The sequence below is a fragment of the Spermophilus citellus genome (assembly GCF_964194105.1).
Source record: "Spermophilus citellus genome assembly, chromosome: 11".
In the NCBI taxonomy this organism is placed as follows: Eukaryota; Metazoa; Chordata; class Mammalia; order Rodentia; family Sciuridae; genus Spermophilus; species Spermophilus citellus.
The window spans coordinates 62,535,685-62,558,723 of record NC_138192.1 but is presented as its reverse complement, the minus strand read 5'-3'; the positions used below and the strand labels follow the sequence as shown (position 1 = coordinate 62,558,723).

At 36.4% G+C, this 23,039-nt stretch overlaps 1 protein-coding gene across 1 annotated transcript in view; it reads left to right on the top strand.

Annotated features, from left to right (window-relative positions):
• CCDC148 (coiled-coil domain containing 148) overlaps positions 1–7,990 on the top strand; it is a gene marked incomplete at its 3' end in the record, with an annotated part of 228,305 nt that extends 220,315 nt beyond the window's left edge. Inside the window, exon 14 of the mRNA XM_081260650.1 lies at positions 7,844–7,990. Coding sequence (XP_081116776.1) covers positions 7,844–7,990 — 147 coding nt within the window. The remainder of the gene's footprint in view (positions 1–7,843) is intronic.
• Positions 7,991–23,039: the final 15,049 nt, after the last annotated feature.

The following is a 23,039-nucleotide window of genomic DNA, read 5'->3' as shown; positions in this document are numbered from 1 at the left end:
TCCCGATTCACACTTCCTGCTTAGAATTGCTTTTGCTATTCTGGGTCCTTTGTTTTTCCATATGAATTTCATGATAGCTTTATCTATTTCTACAAGAAATGCCGTTGGGATTTTGATTGGCATTGCGTTGAACCTGTAGAGAACTTTGGGTAATATCGCCATTTTGATGATGTTGGTTCTGCCTATCCATGAACAGGGTATATTTTTCCATCTTCTAAGATCTTCTTCTACTTCTCTCTTTAGGGTTATGTAGTTTTCATTGTATAAATCTTTCACCTCTTTTGTTAGGTTGATTCCAAAGTATTTTATTTTTTTTGAGGATATTGTGAATGGGGTGGTTTTCCTCATTTCCATTTCAGAAGTTTTGTTGCTGATATACAGGAATGCCTTTGATTTCTGCATGTTGATTTTATATCCTGCCACTTTGATGAATTCATTTATTGGTTCTAGTAGTTTCTTTGTAGACCTTTTTGGGTCTTCTAGGTATAGGATCATATCGTCCGCAAATAGTGATATTTTAAGTTCTTCTTTTCCTATTTTTATGCCTTTAATTTCTTTTGTCTGTCTAATTGCTCTGGCTAGTATTTCAAGGACTAAATTAAATAGAAGTGGTGAGAGAGGGCATCCCTGTCTTGTTCCAGATTTTAGCAGGAATGCCTTCAGTTTTTCTCCATTTAGAATGATGCTAGCCTGAGGCTTAGCATATATAGCTTTTACAATGTTGAGGTAATTTCCTGTTATCCCCAGTTTTTCTAGTGTTTTGAACATAAAAGGATGCTGTACTTTGTCGGATGCTTTTTCTGCATCTATCGAGATGATCATGTGGTTCTTATCTTTAAGTCTATTGATGTGGTGAATAACATTTATTGATTTCCGTATATTGAACCAACCTTGCATCCCAGGGATGAATCCTACTTGATCATGGTGCACAATTTTTTTGATATGCTTTTGTATTCGATTCGCCAGGATTTTATTGAGAATTTTTGCATCTAGGTTCATTAGAGATATTGGTCTGTAGTGTTCTTTCTTTGAAGTGTCTTTGTCTGGTTTCGGGATCAGGGTGATGTTGGCCTCATAGAATGAATTTGGAAGAGCTCCTTCTTTTTCTATTTCTTGAAATAGCTTGAAAAGTATTGGTATTAATTCTTCTTTGAAGGTTTTGTAAAACTCCGCTGTATACCCATCTGGTCCAGGGCTTTTCTTGGTTGGTAGTCTTTTGATGGCTTCTTCTATTTCTTCCTTTGTTATTGGTCTGTTTAAATTGTGTGTGTCTTCCTGACTCAATCTGGGCAAATCATATGACTTAAGAAATTTATCGATGTCTTCACTGTCTTCTATTTTATTAGAATATAGGGTTTCAAAATACTTTCTAATTATCTTCTGTATTTCTGTAGTGTCTGTTGTGATATTGCCTTTTTTATCCCGTATGTTAGTAATTTGAGTTTTCTCTCTTATTCTCTTCGTTAGCATGGCCAAGGGTCTGTCAATCTTATTTATTTTTTCGAAGAACCAACTTTTAGTTTTATCAATTTTTTCAATGGTTTTTTTTTTTGTTTCAATTTCATTGATTTCTGCTCTGATTTTAATTATTTCTTGTCTTCTGCTATATTTGCTGTTGTTTTGCTCTTCCTTTTCTAGGGTTTTGAGATGTAGTGTGAGTTCGTTTATTTGTTGTTGTTTTTCTTTTTTTGAGGAATGAACTCCAGGAAATGAATTTCCCTCTTAAAACTGCTTTCATTGTGTCCCATAGATTCCGGTATGTTTTGTCTGAATTGTCGTTTATCTCTAAGAATTTTTTGATTTCCTCCTTTATGTCTTCTGTAACCCATTGATCATTCAGTAACATATTGTTTATTTTCCATGTGATGCAGGATTTTTCTTTCCTTCTTTTATCATTGATTTCCAGTTTCATTCCATTATGATCAGATATGGTACATGGTATTACCTCCACACCTTTATATTTACTAAGAGTTGCCCTATGGCATAATATATGATCTATCTTTGAGTAAGATCCATGTGATGCTGAGAAGAACGTGTATCCACTTGATGATGGTTGATATATTCTATATATGTCGGTTAAGTCTAGGTTATTGATTGTGTCATTAAGTTCTATAGTTTCTTTATTCAGCTTTTGTCTGGAGGATCTGTCTAATGGTGAGAGCGGTGTGTTGAAGTCACCCATAATTATTGTGTTGTGGTCAATTTGACTCTTGAACTTGAGGAGAGTTTGTTTTATGAACGTTGGTGCACCATTATTTGGTGCATATAAATTGATAATTGTTATGTCTTGTTGGTGGATAGTTCCTTTTAACAGGATATAGTGGCTTTCTTTATCCCTTCTGATTAACTTAGGTTTGAAGTTGATTTTATTTGATATGAGTATGGCCACTCCTGCTTGCTTCCGAGGGCCATGTGAGTGGTATGATTTTTCCCAACCTTTCACCTTTAGTCTGTGTATGTCTTTTTTTTTTTAAAGAGAGAGTGAGAGAGGAGAGAGAGAGAGAGAGAGAGAGAATTTTTTTAATATTTATTTTTTAGTTCTCGGCGGACACAACATCTTTGTTGGTATGTAGTGCTGAGGATCGAACCCGGGCCGCACGCATGCCAGGTGAGCGTGCTACCGCCTGAGCCACATCCCCAGCCCCTGTGTATGTCTTTTCCTATCATATGAGTCTCCTGAAGGCAGCATATTGTTGGATTTGTTTTTTTGATCCAGGTTACTAGCCTGTTTCTCTTGATTGGTGAGTTTAGTCCATTAACATTCAAGGTTACAATTGAAATATGATTTGTACTTCCAGTCATGTTTATTTATTTATTTATTTTAGTTTGGCTAGTTTTTACTTTTTGGTTGTTTTCCTCCTCCTTTACTGAGATACCTCCCGCTGTTGGTTTTGGGCACTATTTTTCCATTCCTCTTCTTGTAGAATTTTGCCCAAAATGCTTTGCCGTGCTGGTTTTCTGGCTGCGAATTCTTTTAGCTTTTGTTTATCGTGAAAGATTTTAATTTCATTGTCAAATATGAAGTTTAATTTTGCTGCATACAGTATTCTTGGTTGGAGTCCATTATTTTTCAGCATTTGAAATACATTGTTCCAGGATCTTCTCGCTTTCAAAGTCTGTGATGAAAAATCAGCCGTTAACCTAATTGGTTTACCCCTGAATGTAATCTGCCTCCTTTCCCTCGTAGCTTTTAATATTCTCTCCTTGTTCTGTATGTTGGCTATCTTCATAATTATATGTCTTGGAGTTGATCTATTACAGTTTTGGATGTTTGGGGTCCTGTAGGCTTCCAGGATTTGGCAATCCATTCCATCTTTCATCTCTGGGAAGTTTTCTAGGATTATTTCATTTAATAGGTTGTCCATTCATTTGGTTTGAACCTCTGTGCCTTCTTCTATCCCAATGACTCTCAAATTTGGTTTTTTGATGAGATCCCATATCTCTTGAATATCTTGCTCGAGAGATTTAAGCATCTTTTCAGTGTTGACTACACTCTTTTCAAGTTGATAAACTTTGTCTTCATTATCTGATGTTCGGACTTCTACTTGATCTAGTCTATTTATAATATTCTCGTTAGCGTTTTTAATCTGGTTTATGGTTTCTTGCATTTCTGAAATTACTGTTTGGTTTTTTTTAAGATCTCTATCTCCTGGTAAAGCTCGTTCTTTGCAGTTTGAATTTGTTTGTTTAGTTCGTTTTCAAAATATACTTTCAATTCTTGGACTTGCTGTCTCATGTCTTCTCTAAAATTCCATTCCATCTGAGTTAGGTATGCCTTGATTTCTTTCCCTGTCCATGTTTCTGATGCTTCTAGGTCCTCCTGTAGATTTAAGTTGTCCTGCATTATCTGTAATCCTTTTTTCCCTTGTTTTTTCATGTTGTTCACGTTACTTTACAGCTCTGTTTGACTGCTTTGTAACTGCTTTCTCCTATACATTTGTTTTGGCTTTGTTTATCTCTGTTGTCTCTCCTTTGTGGTGGGAGATTATGCCTATAGATGTTGGGCTTTATTGTACTTTACAGCTGATTCATTCAATTTATAAAGGGCTTCCGGATTTTGTATGCATATAGTGATTTGTTTTTTGTTCTTAGGACTTTAGGTTAGGTGCTATGCAGGTATAAGTGTTAGTATGTCTTGGCTACTTTAGAAGATTGCTCTACTGAAGGGGGATACTAACTATCGTTTGGATCAGGGTGTTGGTAGTAGCTAGGTATTTAGGAGCACTATAGACGGCCTCAAAACATTCATCTATTTGCATTTATACAGTTACACGAAATGGAGGATGTAATGCTTGGGATGAAAGTTGGGGGGAAGGGGAAGGAAGGTGCTCTGGAAAAGAAAGAAGGAGAGGGAGATAGATAGCATAGAGGAGAATGGAAAGAACAATAAAACTTGGAAGGGGAGAGAAAGAGGGAAAAAGGGAGAGAAAAATAAAATAAAATAAGAAATAAAATTAGGTCTTAGAGATCCATTTTCTTCTCTTCCCATAGGCAAAGCTGTGCCCTCCGGGCTGAGTTTTGCCCTCAATGTGTCAACAGCAATCCCTGTAAGGCGGCTCCTGGGAGTCTCTCAATCCTGTTGGTCCAGAGCCGTTTCACTTCTATGGCCCCTCCTCCCCTTCCTTCTGCCAGCCAGCCAGGTCCTGCTCACCGGAGGCGGTTCCCCAAGGATTTGGTTACACTTTCAGCCCCACCGAGTGCTCTATTTCCCTAACGACTGAGCACTCTCTCTGTCATTCATCTAAGCCCCAGTGCTGTGGAGCTGTGGTCTGGGAGTCAATTGTTTAATTTTTCCGGACCCCTTTGGTGGGCACACCTTCGGAACCTGGCGGCTAAGACCACTGGTGTCGCCGCTGGTGGTAATGGGAGTTGGGGGTCGAGGATCCCCTCTGCTTCCCTCAGCCCCTACAATCATGACCACTCTGCTGGCCGTAGGAGGAGTTGGGGGTCTGGAGTGTCCTCTGTTTCCCTCTGCCCCTACCGTCACGCCCTCTCAGTTGGCAGTTGGGGGAGTTGGGGGTGGGGAGTCTTCTCTGCTTCCCTCCGCCCCTACAGTCACGCCCTCGTCACTGGCAGTAGGGGGAGTTGGGGGTCGAGAGTCCTTTGGCCCTTATGGTCACTCCCACGGAGAGATTTTGAAGTTTCCCGGTTGTTTGTATCTGATGTGGATGGGAGTCACACACCTGCTAAAGTAGTTTCCGCTGGGAAGGAATCTCTTTGGCCTAACTTTGGTGACTTCCCCTCTCTGTTATGGCAGGCCCCTGGCTCCTTGCCGGAGTGTCCGAAGGGAGGGGTGGAACTGGCTTGTCTCTGGTCTGACACAATCTCTGGTTTTAGGTCCCAGTTTGCTATTTCATAAAGGCTTGGTTAGATTCCCTTCACGTCGTCTGGGGCGGGGGGACCCGTTTGCCGGGTGGGCGGGGCCGTTAGCAGAGCCGGGAGGGCGCGGGCTGTCTGCAGGGCCAGGCGGGGACCCTTCTTGCTGCGCCGGGCCGCCGGGGGCCGCCTGCAGAGCCGGGCAGGCGGCGGCCGTGTGGCTAAGAGCTAGGCGGGCGGGGTGGCCGTTCGCAGAGCGAGCGGGGCGGCCAGGAGAGCCGGGATGGCGGGGGCCGTCTGCTGGCCAGGTGGGGACCCTTCTCGCTGCGCCGCTCCGGGCCTCTGGCCGCTTGCAGAGCCAGGCGGGTGGTGGCTGAGGGATTGGACCTCTGTGCCCGCGTGGCCGGCCAAGATTCACTTGTCTGGGACAAACTGTCACTTCTAATAAACTTACTAATTCCCGGCAGGTCTCCTTTCAGTGGAATTTTGCTAGAAGTTCCTCAGTAGATAGAATGTAGCTGTTTTAATGGGTCTTTCTGTTCCCATTAATGTGGAGATACTGAAAGTGCTGCTTCCTCGCCGGCTGCCATGTTATTGCAAAGGCTTTGTGAGGATTAAAAATAATAAATATTAGCTGCCTAGAATATTGCCTGGTACCTTGTAATAAATTAGTGGATTACAATATTTGGATGGTGCTGCTATGAACCATATAAGACTACAGAAGGAAAACACACTTTGGCAGGAGAATTTGTTTCATTCATGTTATGTTTAAAGCCAAGCTGTCTAGTTCACCTTTATAAGAAACTGGTTATCTGCCTCTGGAGAGGGAGACAGAGGTCTGGGTAGGAGAGAGATCCCCTCTTTATTTACTATCTATTAAAAATAGAATAATGAAACAAATTTAGACCTTACTACCCTGGAGCTGAATAAAAAGGTAAATCCTGGAAATAATTTTGGAGTCAACAGGCCACAGTCTGAACATGAATCATAGGGAATGGATGAGAGTAGACAGAATATGTTGAGGCAGAAGAGGATCTAAGGCTCCAGGTGATTGTTTCTGAGAAACATCTCTGTATTAATCTTGACCCTATACTCATCATTTTCCCTACACCTATATCTGATCAGTAACCAAATTCTATTATCTCCTTCTTTCACAGTGTTTCTAATAGTTCTTCCTTACTACCAGCCACATTTAGGCATTTATTATTTCAGGTCTAGACAATTATAGTAGACTCCTGACCACTGACCTACCCCTCTCTCTTCTTTCCCTGTCCATTTAATTCATGCTGAACTTGCTGTCAGAGTCTCCTTCTTATGGAACTACAATAATTATATTACTTTTCTACTAAAAGCAAAAATAAACACAACCCCACTAGATACTTAGACTCCTCAGCATGGCCTTGAAGCCTTTTAACTTGAAATTCTAGTCTGAAAAGTGTCCTTTTCCAGTGTTCCTTAATGGTACTTAGTGCTCTGCCAAAAAATTACCCCATCCCAAATTGACTTATTTTACCTAAGTTTGCATGTTCTTTCCTTTCTGGTTTGATTTCTGTTCCTTCCCACTCTGCATTATGAAAAGTTGAACTTTAGGATTAGCTCAATTGCTTCTTCTTATCTGAGACTATCCTCATCTCACCAGCACTAGGAGATGCACCTCCATGTTTTTCTACTCTAAGAGTATTTGTCACATGCTGCACAAACTGCAATTGTCTGTGTACCTTCTTATTATGCCCATTCACTGAAGAACTCTTTGAAGGAGGGCCTGCTTCCAATAGCTTATTATCTCATCTCCTAGGGCATCTTCAAATCCAGGTGCAATGCCTCATTGTGTAAAACCCATATGTGTCCATCTTCCTGTCATTGTAAGCAGTATCTGTTGACATTTAGTAGTCATATGAGGGGAAGAGGAATAAGGCCCAAACAGCAAGAAATGAAAACAGAAATGGAATTACTCATATGTCCTCCCACTTAGAATCAGATTGATGGAGTCATTTTCTAGTTCTGTTTGAAATAGAAATCTGGCCTTGTAAGAAAGTTTCTATTGATTTTGTTTTTCAAGTAGTGGCCATGTGTTTAAACAATTTGCATAATGCCTAATGATATGGAAATTAAAATGTCTATTTAAAGACAAATATACAAGGTTATGGTTTAGATTTATTTTAATCAATGATTGTCTGCATTTTATATTGCAGTCAGCAATAAATAATGATTCTGTAGTACTCAGAGTTGGCTTCTTTATCTCATCTTTTAATAATTTTAATGTAATGTATTTTGACTAATCTAGAATACAATATTCTATACAGTCTATGTTGGAAACAACTAACATAGTAGAAAGTGACAATGGCAAAAAGTACTTGGATGTTTTCAGTAAAAATCATCAGAATGTATTCACAGTATTCACAAAGTTCATGGTCGTTTAGTCATGTAACAAAAATTATGCAACTTTGGAAAATATGAAACTAAGTGATAAAAGTTTTGTTTTAGTTCAATGATTTTTATTCACTTAAGTTGTATTTTATTTCTGCAGATAATTTCTGACCCTCGACTTCGCTTTGAGTTAGCACTTCGTGAAGCTGGACTTCATAAAACATTGTACGCCAAAGAGGTCTTACCAAAAATCAGTCCTCAGAAACCTCCAAGAAGGGACATGGAATCTACTATATTTAAAATATAGAACTCATACTCAAATTCTGTTATATGTATATTATATTTTTCTTTGAGAACATTTGTACGAATAACAATAATTACCACTTTCTAATTTTTTTTTAAATATCAGACATAGGAATCAGCTTCTATTAAAACAACTTTGCCTTTCTTTTATAGCTCTTAGAATTCTACAGTTTCCTGTATCTTTAAGTTACATTTAATAGTACTAAATTCCCCAAGATTATGGAGCTTAATTATGGCACAGAACATCCACACTGTTGTCCAAGAGATCACACTACCATTTAAATAAACTATATTTTGGAGGTTGGGTTATCCAATGAAAAGAACTCAAAATAACCATTTATGAGAATTATAAATAATGAAGCTGCTACCTGCTAATGTTCATTTCTGCTTGTTACTTCAGAATCTGACTTTTTAATTATGGAAGCTTCATTATCATTAATACTTCTATTATTTCTTGATTATTATAAGAGGAGATTCAACCTTTCTCTAAATTTAGAAACCAATTTGGTACACCATGTTTACTGCAAACCAATCATCCAAACAATTTCATTTTGCAAATTAGCCCTTAAGAATAAATTAGAAATTAAAATAGCATTTCAAGCATGGGAATACCTCTTTTGGCTTGGAGAAAAAAAAATGTCATTATTTAGAAAGAATACATTAAAATTATGATCTTGGAATGCTGTCAGAGTTCCAAATTATCTAGTAAATATCTAGATGACTTTATAGAAAGGAAGCATTTCAAATAAAACTCAAGCATAAAATTTTGACTATTTCTAAAAAGTAGTTATTCCATCAAGCAAGTCAGTGTTGTTAAAAGTTGCTATTGCTGTATTTAGAAGACTGCTCATGTTTTTCCCTTTGTCAAAGCTTCCTGCTATTTCCCAGGCACCTCAAGCCCAGGAGTTTACAGTCTCTAGTGAGTTACTAGAATAACATAAAATGAAACAAAATCCAGTCTTACTGGTGGAATCTTTTTCTTCATGATTGTCCCCAGCATCATGAGAATAAATGAATAATTTTAAAAAGTGTAGCTTGTCAGACTAAACCTTCACAAGAGATTATATGGGAAAATTTTTACCTACAATCCAAAATTCATTCAAATACCCTCTCAGTCTAATCTTTTGCATCATAGTAACTGCTCATAAAAGAGGGGTCTTTAACAAGAAGCAGAGAGTAGTGGGCTTGGTGCTTATGTTAAGGGTATCTCTCAAGGTCAGAGTATGCTTTCATGGGCCTCAGACCGTATGTTCATAGACACCCTGCTGGAGCAGAGCATATCCTTTTCAAGGGCAAGCAGGGTCCATGGATCCTTGCCAACATTAATGTCCATACTGTTGTCCAAGGGATCACTCTTAAATTCCAAGTAAATAGCGTTTTTACACTTTCTCAACAAGGAAGAATAAGTAGCTGGAGGCATCACTATCATTTTGAGAGAAGTAAAGAAGTGATATGCTGTGGGTTTCATGAAACCTGAGCTGAGATCCAGGCAGCAGTTTATCAACTGACTACACCCAGACTCAGACCCTAATAATTTTCTTTCCATTTAAAAAATAATATTAGTAATAGTTTACCACTCACTGAGCACACACAGTATGCTCATCACCAATATGTGCTTCCCACATAATATCTTATTTGATCATCATAATGACATTATGAAATTGTAATCTCGATTTTATAGGTAAGGAAATAGATTCAGAAAGGTAAAATAATATGCTCTAGATCTGTTGTTTTCAAAATAAGACATTAGTTTAGTGAATCCTGACCAGCATTTTAAAAAAGAAACAAAATATACTACTCTGAAATCCAAATGGCTAATAGATACATGAAAACATAGAAATCTTCATTAACTTCTCCCATGAAATACCAATATACCCCATCAGACTGGCAACTCAACAAATATCATAATGTCCAGAGTAGTGATGACACATGAGAACAGGAATCATCCCCTGGTGTGCAATGGAAAAGTTCAAACCTACCTAGTAAGGTTGAAAGTGTTCATGCCCTTTGATCTTGGAACTACTCCTAGATCTATACACCTGAGAAGCTCCTGGAGGTATGTGCAAGGACACATAAAGTGCAATTCCCAGACAAAAACAAGCCAAACAAGTTCAGCCACAAGGTAATGTATATAAAGATTGTGTTATATTCACTTATGGAGTTGCATATAGCAATACAAAATTTTAAAAAACCTATCAACATGTATATAATATTTAGTGAAAGGTACCAGGTACAAAAGCATACCTATTATGTTTCATTCCATTTACATAAAGTATAAAAACATACCAAAGTAATCTACATTGTTTAGGATCATGCATAAGTTTCGAAATAATAGATAAAAACAAGATAATTATTAAATTAAAGTCAAGAAAATGATTATCTCTGGGGTATAGAGAGATGGGGTGAAGATTTTCAAGTTCCTGAAAATGCTTTATAGCTTAACCAGGTAGTGATTATATATGTTTCTAATCATTTTTAAAGTTAATATAATTGTTTCCTATACTATTATATATCAGTAGTATTGATTCTCAATAAAATTAAAAACATTAAGAAAACAAATTCTTAAAATCATAATTTCTTAGTATATAAGTGCATTGGGAAGAATCTTTTTAGTTAGTTTCTGATTTAATAGCCCTAATTTACATGAATTTCGGAGGTAGGCAGGCTTATCCCTACTTGAGATTCATGAGTGCCCTAACATGTGATAGGATCCACTTTGTTTACTCCCTCCCCAATCCTGTACTCCAATTCATTCTGACTCTTGCCTATCTAGTTTACCTGACTGAATTGGAAAAGAAAGAAAAGAATGTATACCTGAAAGGGCTAATTATTGTGCCATAAAATGTGATGTCTATACGTCCATTATCCATGTGAGTGTGTGTGTGTGTGTGTGTGTGTGTGTGTGTGTATGAAGTAAGTCATAACAAAATGTATTTCTTAGTGATAGTCTAAAATTATTGGAAAAAACACTACCCTCAATCCTATGGTTAATAAATTGTATAGCCTGATTCAACTCCCACTGATTCTACCATCCATCTTTGAGGATGGTAGGCTTGTTTCAAAGTGAAAGGAAAGAAGGTATCAGGTCTGGTAGGAATTCCTCTCCCCGTCCATCACAAATCCACAGATTCACCTAAGACCCTATTTCCCTTTTGCTTCCTCTACCAGAGGGAACAGCCCTTCCTCTACCAGAGACCACTGCTTCCATGTATGTTGTGTTTCCTGCTGCCTTAACTCCTCTACAAGAATTTCTTTTTTATTTATTCTTTTTCTTATATCTTTAAGCTTGCCCTCAGTACACAAATACATTGGTGTAAATCTTAACTTTTAAATGAATCTCTGTTTTAAAATAAATCTTCCTTAAGCCCACACTGTTCTAACTACCCCACTATTTCTCTGCTCCTCTTCTTGAAAAGCTTCTTGGAAGAGTTGCGTGTAGATGTTTGATGTCTCCTCTTCTCATCTTTAGTCAGTCACTTACTCTGATTTAGCTTTACCCTCATCCTCCACCGCCACCAGTCTTAGGTCACCATATTGCCAAACTCCATATTGGCAAATAATGGCCACTTTTCAGTCTTCATCATACTGAGTTCATGAAAGCGTTTCATTCAGGTGACAACCCATCTCTGGACACTCTCTTCTCTTGAACTGTGTGATGCCACCTGCTTTGCTCCTGCTTCTTTAGGCACACCTCCATCTCCTTGGCTGACTTTTCCATCTGTCTATCTCTACATGTGGAAGTACGCCAGGGTGAGATTCATCAGCTCTATCTCTATTGTTGTCACCCAAGGGAACATCCTTAGTTTTAACTTTTAGATTAGGTCTTTTGAGGAATTTTTAATCTACAGGCTATTCTTTTTTACCTATTCTTTTTTACCCCTTGCAACTTATTTATTGAAGAAGCAAATATATTAACATGTAGAATTTCCCCTGCTAGATTTTGTCCATTTTATCTTTTTGGTATAGTTTAACATGTTCCTCCATCCTTCCTGTCCTTTGCCTATAAATTGTTAGTTGAGGCTACAGGTTTATCAGATAAAAAATTCAACTCCTTGCTTCTTTTTCTCCCCAAGATCACTTCATTGTAGTTTTGTGTTCTTCTATATACATTTTCTCTTTGAACCTCTTTTTGAATGTTTCTCAATGATTATACCTATTACTTGTTTATGTATCACATAATAAAAATTCTCTAATCACTCTTTCATTTATTAGTTGAGAAGCTTATATGAAGAAAATTTAAAAAAAACAAATTTAAAATAAGAAAAAAAATGTCCTCTTCTTGTATTTGCTAGTATAAAAGAGAGGTAGACAAAGTGTTTATGTTTTCTTTTAACAGTTTCCAAAATAGTAAGTTAGTTTTCTGATATTCTCCCAAGGTGACCAATTTTGTTGTGTCTTTGTGAAGTTAAAGATTGACATGTATTTGATCTTTTAATCTACCAAAGTGTTATTCTTATTTATTCTCAAATTATCCTCTTCTTGCCCAATAGCTCAGGATTTCTATTAAGACAATCTAAAAGACTGGATAACTTCCTTGCTATCCAGTCGCTTATTGCCGTATAACAAAACTTAGTGATTCACAACTATAATTTTTTTTTATTATCTCTCATGATTCCATGGACCCAATGGGGTAGTTCTGGTTTGGGGGTCTATATTAATTCCCTACACTACTATTGCAAATTACCACAAAGTTAAAGGTTTAAGCAATTAAATTTTATTATCTTAGAGTATCAGAAATGAGTCTCACTGGGTTAAAACTGAGGTGTTGGCAGGCTATGTTCTTTTCTGGAGACTCTAGAGGAGAATCTGTTTCTTTGCCTTCTCTTGTTTCTAGAATCCTCTCATAGTTCTTAGATCAGGGACCTCTTTGTCTTCAAAACCAGCAAGGCAGCTCCAGTCTTTTTCACATTCCATCACCCCATACTCCTTTTCTGCCTCCTTTCCACTGATAAGCATTCTTTTTTTTTCTTTTTTTTATTGGTTGTTCAAAACATTACATAGTTCTTGATATTTCACACTTTGATTCAAGTGGGTTATGAACTCCCATTTTTACCCCGTATACAGATTGCAGAATCACATCAGTTACACTTCCATTGATTTACATATTGACATACTCATGTCTGTTGTATTCTGCTGCCTTTCCTATCCTCTACTATCCCCCCTCCCCTCCTCTCCCCTCCCTTCTTCTCTCTCTACCCCCTCTACTGTAATTCATTTCTCCCCCTTGTATTATTTTTCCCTTTCCCCTCACTTCCTCTTGTATGTAATTTTGTATAACCCTGAGGGTCTCCTTCCATTTCCATGCAATTTCCCTTCTCTCTCCCTTTCCCTCCCACCTCTCATCCCTGTTTAATGTTAGTCTTCTTCTCATGCTCTTCTTCCCTACTCTGTTCTTAGTTACTCTCCTTATATCAAAGAAGACATTTGGCATTTGTTTTTTAGGGATTGGCTAGCTTCACTTAGCATAATCTGCTCTAATGCCATCCATTTCCCTCCAAATTCTATGATTTTGTCATTTTTTAATTCAGAGTAATACTCCATTGTGTATAAATGCCACATTTTTTTTTATCCATTCGTCTATTGAAGGGCATCTAGGTTGGTTCCACAGTCTTGCTATTGTGAATTGTGATGCTATGAACATCGATGTAGCAGTGTCCCTGTAGCATGCTCTTTTTAGGTCTTTAGGGAATAGACACAGAAGGGGAATAGCTGGGTTAAATGGTGGTTCCATTCCCAGCTTTCCAAGAAATCTCCATACTGCTTTCCAAATTGGCTGCACCAATTTGCAGTCCCACCAACAATGTACAAGTGTACCCTTTTCCCCACATCCTCGCCAGCACTTGTTGTTGTTTGACTTCATAATGGCTGCCAATCTTACTGGAGTGAGATGGTATCTTAGGGTGGTTTTGATTTGCATTTCTCTGACTGCCAGAGATGGTGAGCATTTTTTCATGTACTTGTTGATTGATTGTATGTCCTCCTCTGAGAAGTGTCTGTTCAGGTCCTTGGCCCATTTGTTGATTGGGTTACTTGTTATCTTATTGTCTAATTGTTTGAGTTCTTTATATACTCTGGATATTAGGGCTGATAAGCATTCTTGATGACCAGAGTTCTCATTGACAGCTCAGGACAATCTCCCTACTTTAAGGTCAGGTGATTTGTAACCTTAATACCCTTTGCCATGTACAGCATATCCACAGATTCTGGAGTTTAGGAATTCTGGGGGATATTTTTCTGCCTACCACAGGGTCGTTCATATTGCATTCAATTGCTAATTGAGGCTATAGTCATCCATAGGCTCAACTTGACTGAATGACAGAAGAGTCACATGGTTGGCAGTAGATGCTCATTCTCAGTAGCTCATTTGAGGTTTCAAATGGACCATGCATGTGACTCTCCATATGGCTTTGGTTTTTCATAGAATGGTAGCTGCTTCCAAGATTAAACTTTCCAAGAGCAAACACTAAAAGGCAGACACTAGCCCAGTGTCTCTTTTGCTGTATTTATCAATGCAATCGTAGAGCTCTCCCATATGCCAAAATGTTAAAAAATGAGCTTCACTTATCTAGGTGTATGTCAATGGCAGGTAATGTGAAATAGAAGATATTTTTGCAGCCATCTTGAATCTGTCACATTCATTATTTGTCATGATAATATGTTCCAGGCTCATTTTAAACATTTCCTACTCTGACCTGGAATCAGTCTTTTCTCTAAAATTCTCTGGTTCTTTTTGATAAGAAATGATATTTCAAGACCAAAATCTGAATACTAAGGGCACATATTGCAACTGGGTTGGTTTTATATTCTAGGTCTTTTCAATAAGCTTTGGAAGAATAGACATGCATGCACATATCTATATGTACACAGATACAAAACAACCCTGCATATATATGAAAATATAAAGATAAAATATTATGTTAAAATATTACATTAATACTGTTACTTCTAATTTAAATTCAGTGGGGTTTTTTATTTGACATCTTCCTCTTTACATTTGTATTTATTTTTTTCATGAGATTTTTGGTGCTCATTTATAAAAATGTTAAAATATGACATAATTACTGATTTACATTGTCACAAATTTTATATGCATATAAAAATAAAATACCAAGATAATAAAATAACTCTAAATTTTTTTGATTATACACTTTTCCCCCCTTTTGTTCTAATTGTATCTATATTGTCAGGAATTACGTTAATATTATACATGCTCCCTTCTAGCCCTAATTAACCTTATCTTATAAGTAAATATAACTTACTGATACCACCAGGCTTTATAGCAGTGCCTCACTTGTCATTTTGATTGTCTGAATTCTGTTTTCTAAAAGACCCTTTAAGAATTACTCATGGAAACAATATTTTCTGAGTCCTTAAATGTCAATAACAGTTCGTTTCAGGTCTTTATAGTTGAAAGTCAGTTTTTAGTGGATATAAAATACCTTATTTACATTTTCTTTAGCACAAAATGTCAAAAGACTGGTTATAATGCTGTTTCTTTTCCCTGATAATTGCTTGATCTTTTTGCCTCACTAAATCAAGGATTTTTTTTTTTTTTTTGCTACCTTCTTTATAATGCAGTGTTTTACTGGACTTTCTCTTAGTGTTGGTCATTCTGGGTCAATATATTCAGTGAAGAGTATTCCCCTTCATAATATGAGTTCAATTTTATTCCAGCAATTGTTCATAAGTTATAGTTTTTAATATTTGTTATGTTCACTTTTTACTTTTCCCCCAGATACTAATTATGCTCTTATGCTTTGGGGATTCTCTTTGTCTATAGACTCTATTTGTCATTATCTTGAATCTTTTGGATCCCTTTCCTTATTTTTGCCATGCTCTTAAATAGCTTTGCTTAGAAATATTTCAAACCTACACAGAAATTGAAGACTAAGACTACTATAACTTTTACTCAGATTCACATACTATTTAATATTTTATTCAATTTGTTTTATCATTTTTGTGCTCTCCTTATACACACGCAGTTTTTCTTTTCCCCTGAGTCATTTAATAGCAAGTTGCCAGGCCAAGACAATGTACAGATTTAATATGGGTAAGAATACTAGTTTACATAACCACAGGATATTTAAATATGATAAATCTAACATTGATATAATATTTTCTTCCAATTTACTCTCCATATGCCAACTTTATTAATTGAGCCATAAATATCTTTAGTAGCATTTCCCCCCTCATATTAGGATTCAGTCTAAAATCAAGCATTGCTTTTAATTGTCACGTGTCTTTAATATCTTTTGATATGGTTAATTTCTAAAGTCTTTTTTGTCTTTTGTGATATTTTCTTTCTTTTTTTTTTGGTGATGCTGGGGATTGAATATGCAATGGGCACAAGGCATGCAAGGCAAGCACTCTACCAACTGAGTTATATCCCCAGCCCACATGTATTTATTTTTTATTGTGATAAACATATGTAACATAAAATTTACCATTTTAGCCATTGTTAAGTATACAATTAAGCAGTGTTAAGAGCATTCACATTATTGCATGACATCACCACTATTTCTCTCCAGAACATTTAGCCTGTACCCATTGCACAGAAATTGACTGTCTTCTTCCCTAACCTCTAGTAACTATTATTCTAGATTCTTTTTCTTGGATTTGCCTCTTGTAAGCTCTTGTAAGCACCTCATTTAAGTGGAATCTTGTAGTATTTGGGGCTGTGTGTGTGTGTGTGTGTGGGGGAGAGAGAGAGAGAGAGAGAGAGAGAGAGAGAGAGAGAGAGAGAGAGAGAGAGACTGGATTATTTTTAATGTTTTCAAGTGACATCCATGTTGTAGTATAAATCAGATTTTATTCCTTTTTAAAGTTGAATGATATTCCACTGCAAGTATATTCCACATTTTTTTTTTTTTTGCTCATCCTTCTGCTGCTGGACATTTGGGTTGTTTATAACTTGTGGCTATTGTGGATAATACTGCTGCAAACAAGGATGTATAACTATCTGCTCAAATCTCTGCTTTCAATTCTTTTGAATACATATCATGAGTAAAATTGATGGATTATAAGTTATTTACATGTATCATTTTTTATTATTTTTATTTGTTATGATTAGTTATATATGACAGTAGAATGCATTTTGACACATATACACAAATGAAGCATAACTTCTCATTTCTCTGGCTCTACATGGTACTGAGTCACACCAGTAGTGTAATCACACACACATATATATATAGGGTAATATGTCTGTCTCATTCTACCATCCTTCTCATCTCCACTACCCCACCCCTCCCCTCACTCCCCTCTGTACAATCCAAAGTTTCTTCATTTTTCCTTATCTACTCCTCCCTTAATATGTATCAGCATCTGCTTATCAGAGAAAACATTCAGCCTTTCATTTGGGGGGATTGGCTTATTTCACTTAGCATGATATTTTCTAGTTCCAAAACTAAAAAACTTATACTCAGCAAAGGAAACAATAATGTAAAGCAAACCTACAGAATGGGAGAGAATCTTTACCATACACACCTCAGAGCACTAATCTTCACGATATATAAAAAAGTCAAAAACCTTAACACCAAAAAAACAAATAACCCAATCAAAGGAACTGAACAGACCCTTCACAGAAGAGGAAATACAATTGATCAACAAACATATGAAAAAATGTGCATCATCTCTAGCAATTAGAGAAATGCAAATTAAACTACTCTAAAATTTCATCTCATACCAGTCAGAATGGCAACTATCAAGAATACAAGCAATAATAAGTGTTGGCAAGAATGTGAGAGGGAAGATGTACTCATACATTGCTGGTGGAATTGCAAGTTGGTGAAACCACTATGGAAACCAGTATGGAGATTCCTCAGAAAACTGGTTATGGAACCACCATTTGATCCAGCTATCCCAGTCCTTAGTTTATACCCAAAGGACTTAAAATTGACATACTATAGTGACACAGCCACATCAATATTTATAGCAACTCAATTCACAATAGCTAAACTATGAAATCAACCTAGATGCCCTTCAACAGATGAATGGGTAAGAAAAATGTGGTATATATACCACAATGGAGTTCACTGAGCCTTAAAGAAGAATGAAATTACATGTATAATTTTTTATGGGAACTTCCATACTTTTTTCTACTGAAGGCTTGCCATTTTAGAATCCCAACAATAATGCACAAATATTCCAGTTTCTCCATATCAATCATAGCACTTGTTATTTTCTGGTTTTTGTTTTCTACAATAGCCACCTTAATGAGTGTGAATTGGTGTCTAATTATTATTTTGATTTGCATTCCCTAACGTTTAGAGATGTTGAGGATCTTTTCATGTGTTTATTAGCCATTTACCAATATTTTTTAGAGAAACTATTTATAATGTTTATTCAAGTTCTTTACCATTTTTTTGAATTGGGTTTTTGTTTTGTTGTTATTGTTGTCCTTGAGTTGTAGAAAAGCTTTACATATTCTGGATATTAATTTCTTATTAAATGTGTGATCTTCAAATATTTTCTGCAATTCTATTCCTTTTTATCCTGTTGATGATGTCCTTTGATGTACAAATGTTTTAATTTTAATAAAGTTCAACTTATTTCATTTGTTGCCTGTGCTTTTGTTGTCATGTCTAAGAAATTACTGCCAAATCCAATGTCATGAAGCTTTCTCCTGTGTTTTCTTCTAAGAGCTTCATAGTTAAGCACTTACATTCAGGTCTTTGGTCCATGTTGAGTTAAGTTTTATAAATGATATAAGATAAGGGTCCAGCTTTATTGTATTACATGTGAATATCCAGGTTTCCCACCACTGTTTGATGAAAAGACTTCCCTTTCCCACTGAATGGGAAAATCATTTGACTACATATGAGGATTTATTTCCAGGCTTTCTATTCTATTTCATTGGTCTAAATGTCTACGATTATGCCGGTACCATACTGAGTATTATAACTTTGTAACATGTTTTGAAATCAGGAAGTGTGAGTCCTCTAGCTTTGTTCTTCATTTTCAAGATTGTTTTGATGATTCATGGTCCCCTAGAATTCCACATAGATTTTAGAAAGGACATTTTTCAATTTCTGCAAAAAAATGTTGTTGGATAATCACATCGGTTACACATCCACATTTTTACATATTGCCATAATAGTGACTGTTGTATTCTGCTATCTTTCCTGTGATTCTGCAATCTGTATACGGGGTAAAAATGGGAGTTCATAACCCACTTGAATCAAATGTATGAAATATGATATGTCAAGAGCTTTGTAATATTTTGAACAACCAATAAAAAAAAATAGAAAAAAATGTTTTTGGAACTTTTATAGAGATTGTGTTTACATTGTAGATTGCTTTGAGTAGCATGGACATCTTTTTTTTTTTGGCAGGGGGGTTGTGTATTGGGGATTGAACTCAGGGGTACTCAACCATTGAGCCATATCCACAGCCCTATTTTGTATTTTATTTAGAGACAGGGTCTCCCTGAGTTGCTTAGTGTCTCTCCATTGCTGAGACTAGCTTTGAACTCGCCATCCTACTGTCTCAGCCTCTGGAGCTGCTGGGATTACAGGTGTGGGCCATGGTGCCTGGTGTATGGACATCTTAAGTCTTTCAGCCCATGATTATGAAATATCTTTCCATTTGTTTGTGTTTTCTTGATTTTTCTCAGCAATATTTTATAGTCTTCATTGTACAAGTCTTCCACCTTCTTAGTTAATTCTTAAGTATTTTTCTCTCTTTCACACTATTGTAAATGGACTGTTTTCTTGATTTCCTTTTCAGATTATTTACTATTAGTGTACAGAAACACAACAGACTTTTGTATGTTTGTAACAGTAGTCTACTTTATGCTTGAATAGCCCTTCATGCTCTGACACCGTGACTTATTTTTAAAACTGACGTATTTCTTTCTCTTCCTCTATGCCTCTCCCTTCCTTAAAGTTATCTATCCTTTAGCCCACACCCACCGCAGAAATAAAGTAATTCAGACTTTGAGGATGGCACCAAATGATCTCCAAAATGATTGTCTTCCAAAGTAACAAGTAAATTACAACTCCAGACAGAGAACATATGGATATAGCCTTTGAATTACCTCTAAAACCCTCCTTTTCCCCATGTTGGGCAGAATCACAGTCTCTGGGATAGGAGTCCCCTGTGTTTCTTGTTTGCTAGCAAAGCAATAAAATTTCTTTTCCTCTTGTCTCAAAAGTGTGTCCTTGTTATTGGATTGGCATCAGAGACAAGAACCCAGCTTTCAGTAACATGTTGATTTTATATCTTGTTACCTTGCTGAATTTATCTACTAGTTACAACAGGTTTTTTGTTTGTTTTTGGTGGAATCTTTAGGGATTGCTTTAGTGAAATATTTTCTTTACATATAATATCTTATGTTCTTGTAACAGTAGTCCATTTTATGGTTTGAATATAGCCTTTGCTGCTCTGCCACTGCAGCTTATTTTTAAAAGGGACATGTTTCTTTCTCTGCCTTTCTCCTTCTTATTCCTTACACTCTACACCTCCCTAATCTCAGAGGAAACTTGTCTTCCTCATCCTAGGCAGAGTTATCTGTCCTTGAGCACACACCCACCACAGGAAAGAAGTAATTCAGACTTGGGAATGGCATCAGAAGATCTCAGAAATAATCATCTTCCAAATTAACCAGTGAATTGCAACTCTAGACAGAGAACATGTGGGATGTCGCCTTTGAGCCACCTCTTTAAAAACTCCCTGTTCCCCCTGATGAACAGAATCATAGCCTCTGGGTCAGAATCCTCTGTGTTTCTCCTTAGCTAGCAAAGCAATAAAACTTCTTTTTCTCAAAACCTTGTCTTTGTTATTGGATTGGCATCAGGGATGAGGATCCAGCTTTTGGTAATAATCTGCAAACAGAAATAATTTTATTTCTTCCTTTCCAATTTATATGACTTTGTTTATTTTCCTTACCTAATTGCTATGATGACTAGAGCTTCTAATAATGGGGAGAGGAACAGAAAGAAACATGCTTTTAAAAAAAATAAGTCCCAGTGGCAGAGCAGCAAGGACTATATTCAAAGCAGAAAATGGACCACTGCTACATTATGTGTTGAACAGAAGTAGAGAAAGTGAATGTCCCTGTTTCATCACTGATCTTAGAGGTGAAGATTTTAGCCATTCAGCATTTGATATGTTATCATTCAGTTTTTCATATAAAATCTTCATGTATTGGAGGAGTTTTCTTCTACTCCTAGTTTGTTTTGAATTTTTTTTTTTTTAATCATGAAACAACATTGAACTTTGCCAAATTTCATTCCTACATCAACAGACATGAAAATTTGGGGGTTTTCCCTCTGTATTTTGTTAACATTATTTATTATGTTGATTGACTTTCATAAGTTGAATATTCCTTTCATTCCAGAAATAAATAACACTTATTCATGCTATAGAATCCTTTTAATATTCTGCTGAATTTAGTTTGTTAGTATTTTATTGAGGATGATAAGAATACAGACTCTTTTTCAAAAGTAGAATGCTCTTTGTGATCTTTGTCTTTTATTTTAAATATTTTCAGAGTTCTTGCTTTATTTTTATTAATATATTACCTATTGCATTTTTCATTCATTACTTCTAACTTAGTCTTTATTTCTGAAATATTTTTCTTTTATTTATAATATTTCCTAAGACATATTAACTAATTTTTAAATTTTCCTATTTCCAACTAGTGTTATTTCATATCTTGTATCATTTTCATATTTTTTTAGCTTTTTGATTTCTGATTTATTTTATCTTTTAAGTTATAATTTCAGTCTATTTTGTAGTGGTAATGTCTTTCTGGTGTACATCCTTTAATCTTAACAATATTATTCTGCTTCTTGATCTGTTTCCTGATGTTAATCATAAGATTTGATCCTTTTCTTTCTTTACTTGACATTGAACTTGTGGTTCAAGATAGTTCTAACTTCATGGTTTCAGAGCTTTCTCTTATTTTGTACAACTCTCAATGAATTTGTCAGCTTATTTTCTGAAGATGTGTCCTCCCCTACTTTTATATGGATCTTCTCTTTAAAAAAAAATCTGTTGTTTCAGTGCTAATTTGAATTCTTTATTATTATTACTACTACTACCACTACTACTACTACTACTACTGCAGTTTCTTCTTACTTGGGAGCTCCATCCTGGAAGTGAGTTCTGACTGGTTAGTTTGGGAGCTCTTGGGGCCCACCCTTCTCCAGCTCTTTCAGTCTTCAGTGCAAACTCTTTGTGCTCACCCGTGATTAGACCATGCAGATTTGTTCCGTTTAAATTTGAAGTTTCCGGTGAGTACTTTTTGGCTATTTTAGGGTACTCAATCCATCAGATGCCCCTGCTTTTCTTGCATTCCTTCTGTAAAAGTATTGATACAAACCAGTTTTTAGAGGTGTCAGTGGTTACTCTTCACACATTTATCCTTTGTCATGTATAACTGTTCATTTTCACCTAGCTTTTTGTTGTTGTTTTGCTTTCTTATTCAGGTTTTGTTTGTTGTTTTAGTTCTAGGGATTTTTTTTTATTGGTTGTTCAAAACATTACAAAGCTCTTGACATATCATATTTCATACATTAGATTCAAGTGGGTTATGAACTCCCATTTTTACCCCAAATACAGATTGCAGAATCACATCGGTTACACATCCACATTTTTACATAATGCCATATTAGTATCTGTAGAGAGAAAAGATGGGAGGGGAGGGGAGGGGGGATAGTAGAGGATAGGAAAGGTAGCAGAGTACTAGGGATTGAATCCAGGGGCACTTAACCACTGAGCCACATCCCCAGCCCCACCTCCTTTTTCTTGATGAGTTTGGGGGAAGGGACAGGTTATTGCTAAGTTGCTTAGGGCCTCTATAAGTTGGCCTCACACTTGGTATTCTCCTGCCTTGGTCTCTGGAGTGTGTGTGTGTGTGTGTGTGTGTGTGTGTTGCTGGGAATTGAACCCAGGGTCTCATGCCTACTAGACAAGTGCTCTATAGTGAGCCACACTGAAGCCCATCACCTGATTTTGAAATGATCCCCACAGGGTTTTGACTTTTTTCTTTTTTATCTTATTTTCTTTTATAGGCTGATTTGAGGATATTCAAAAACCATGCTACGTGT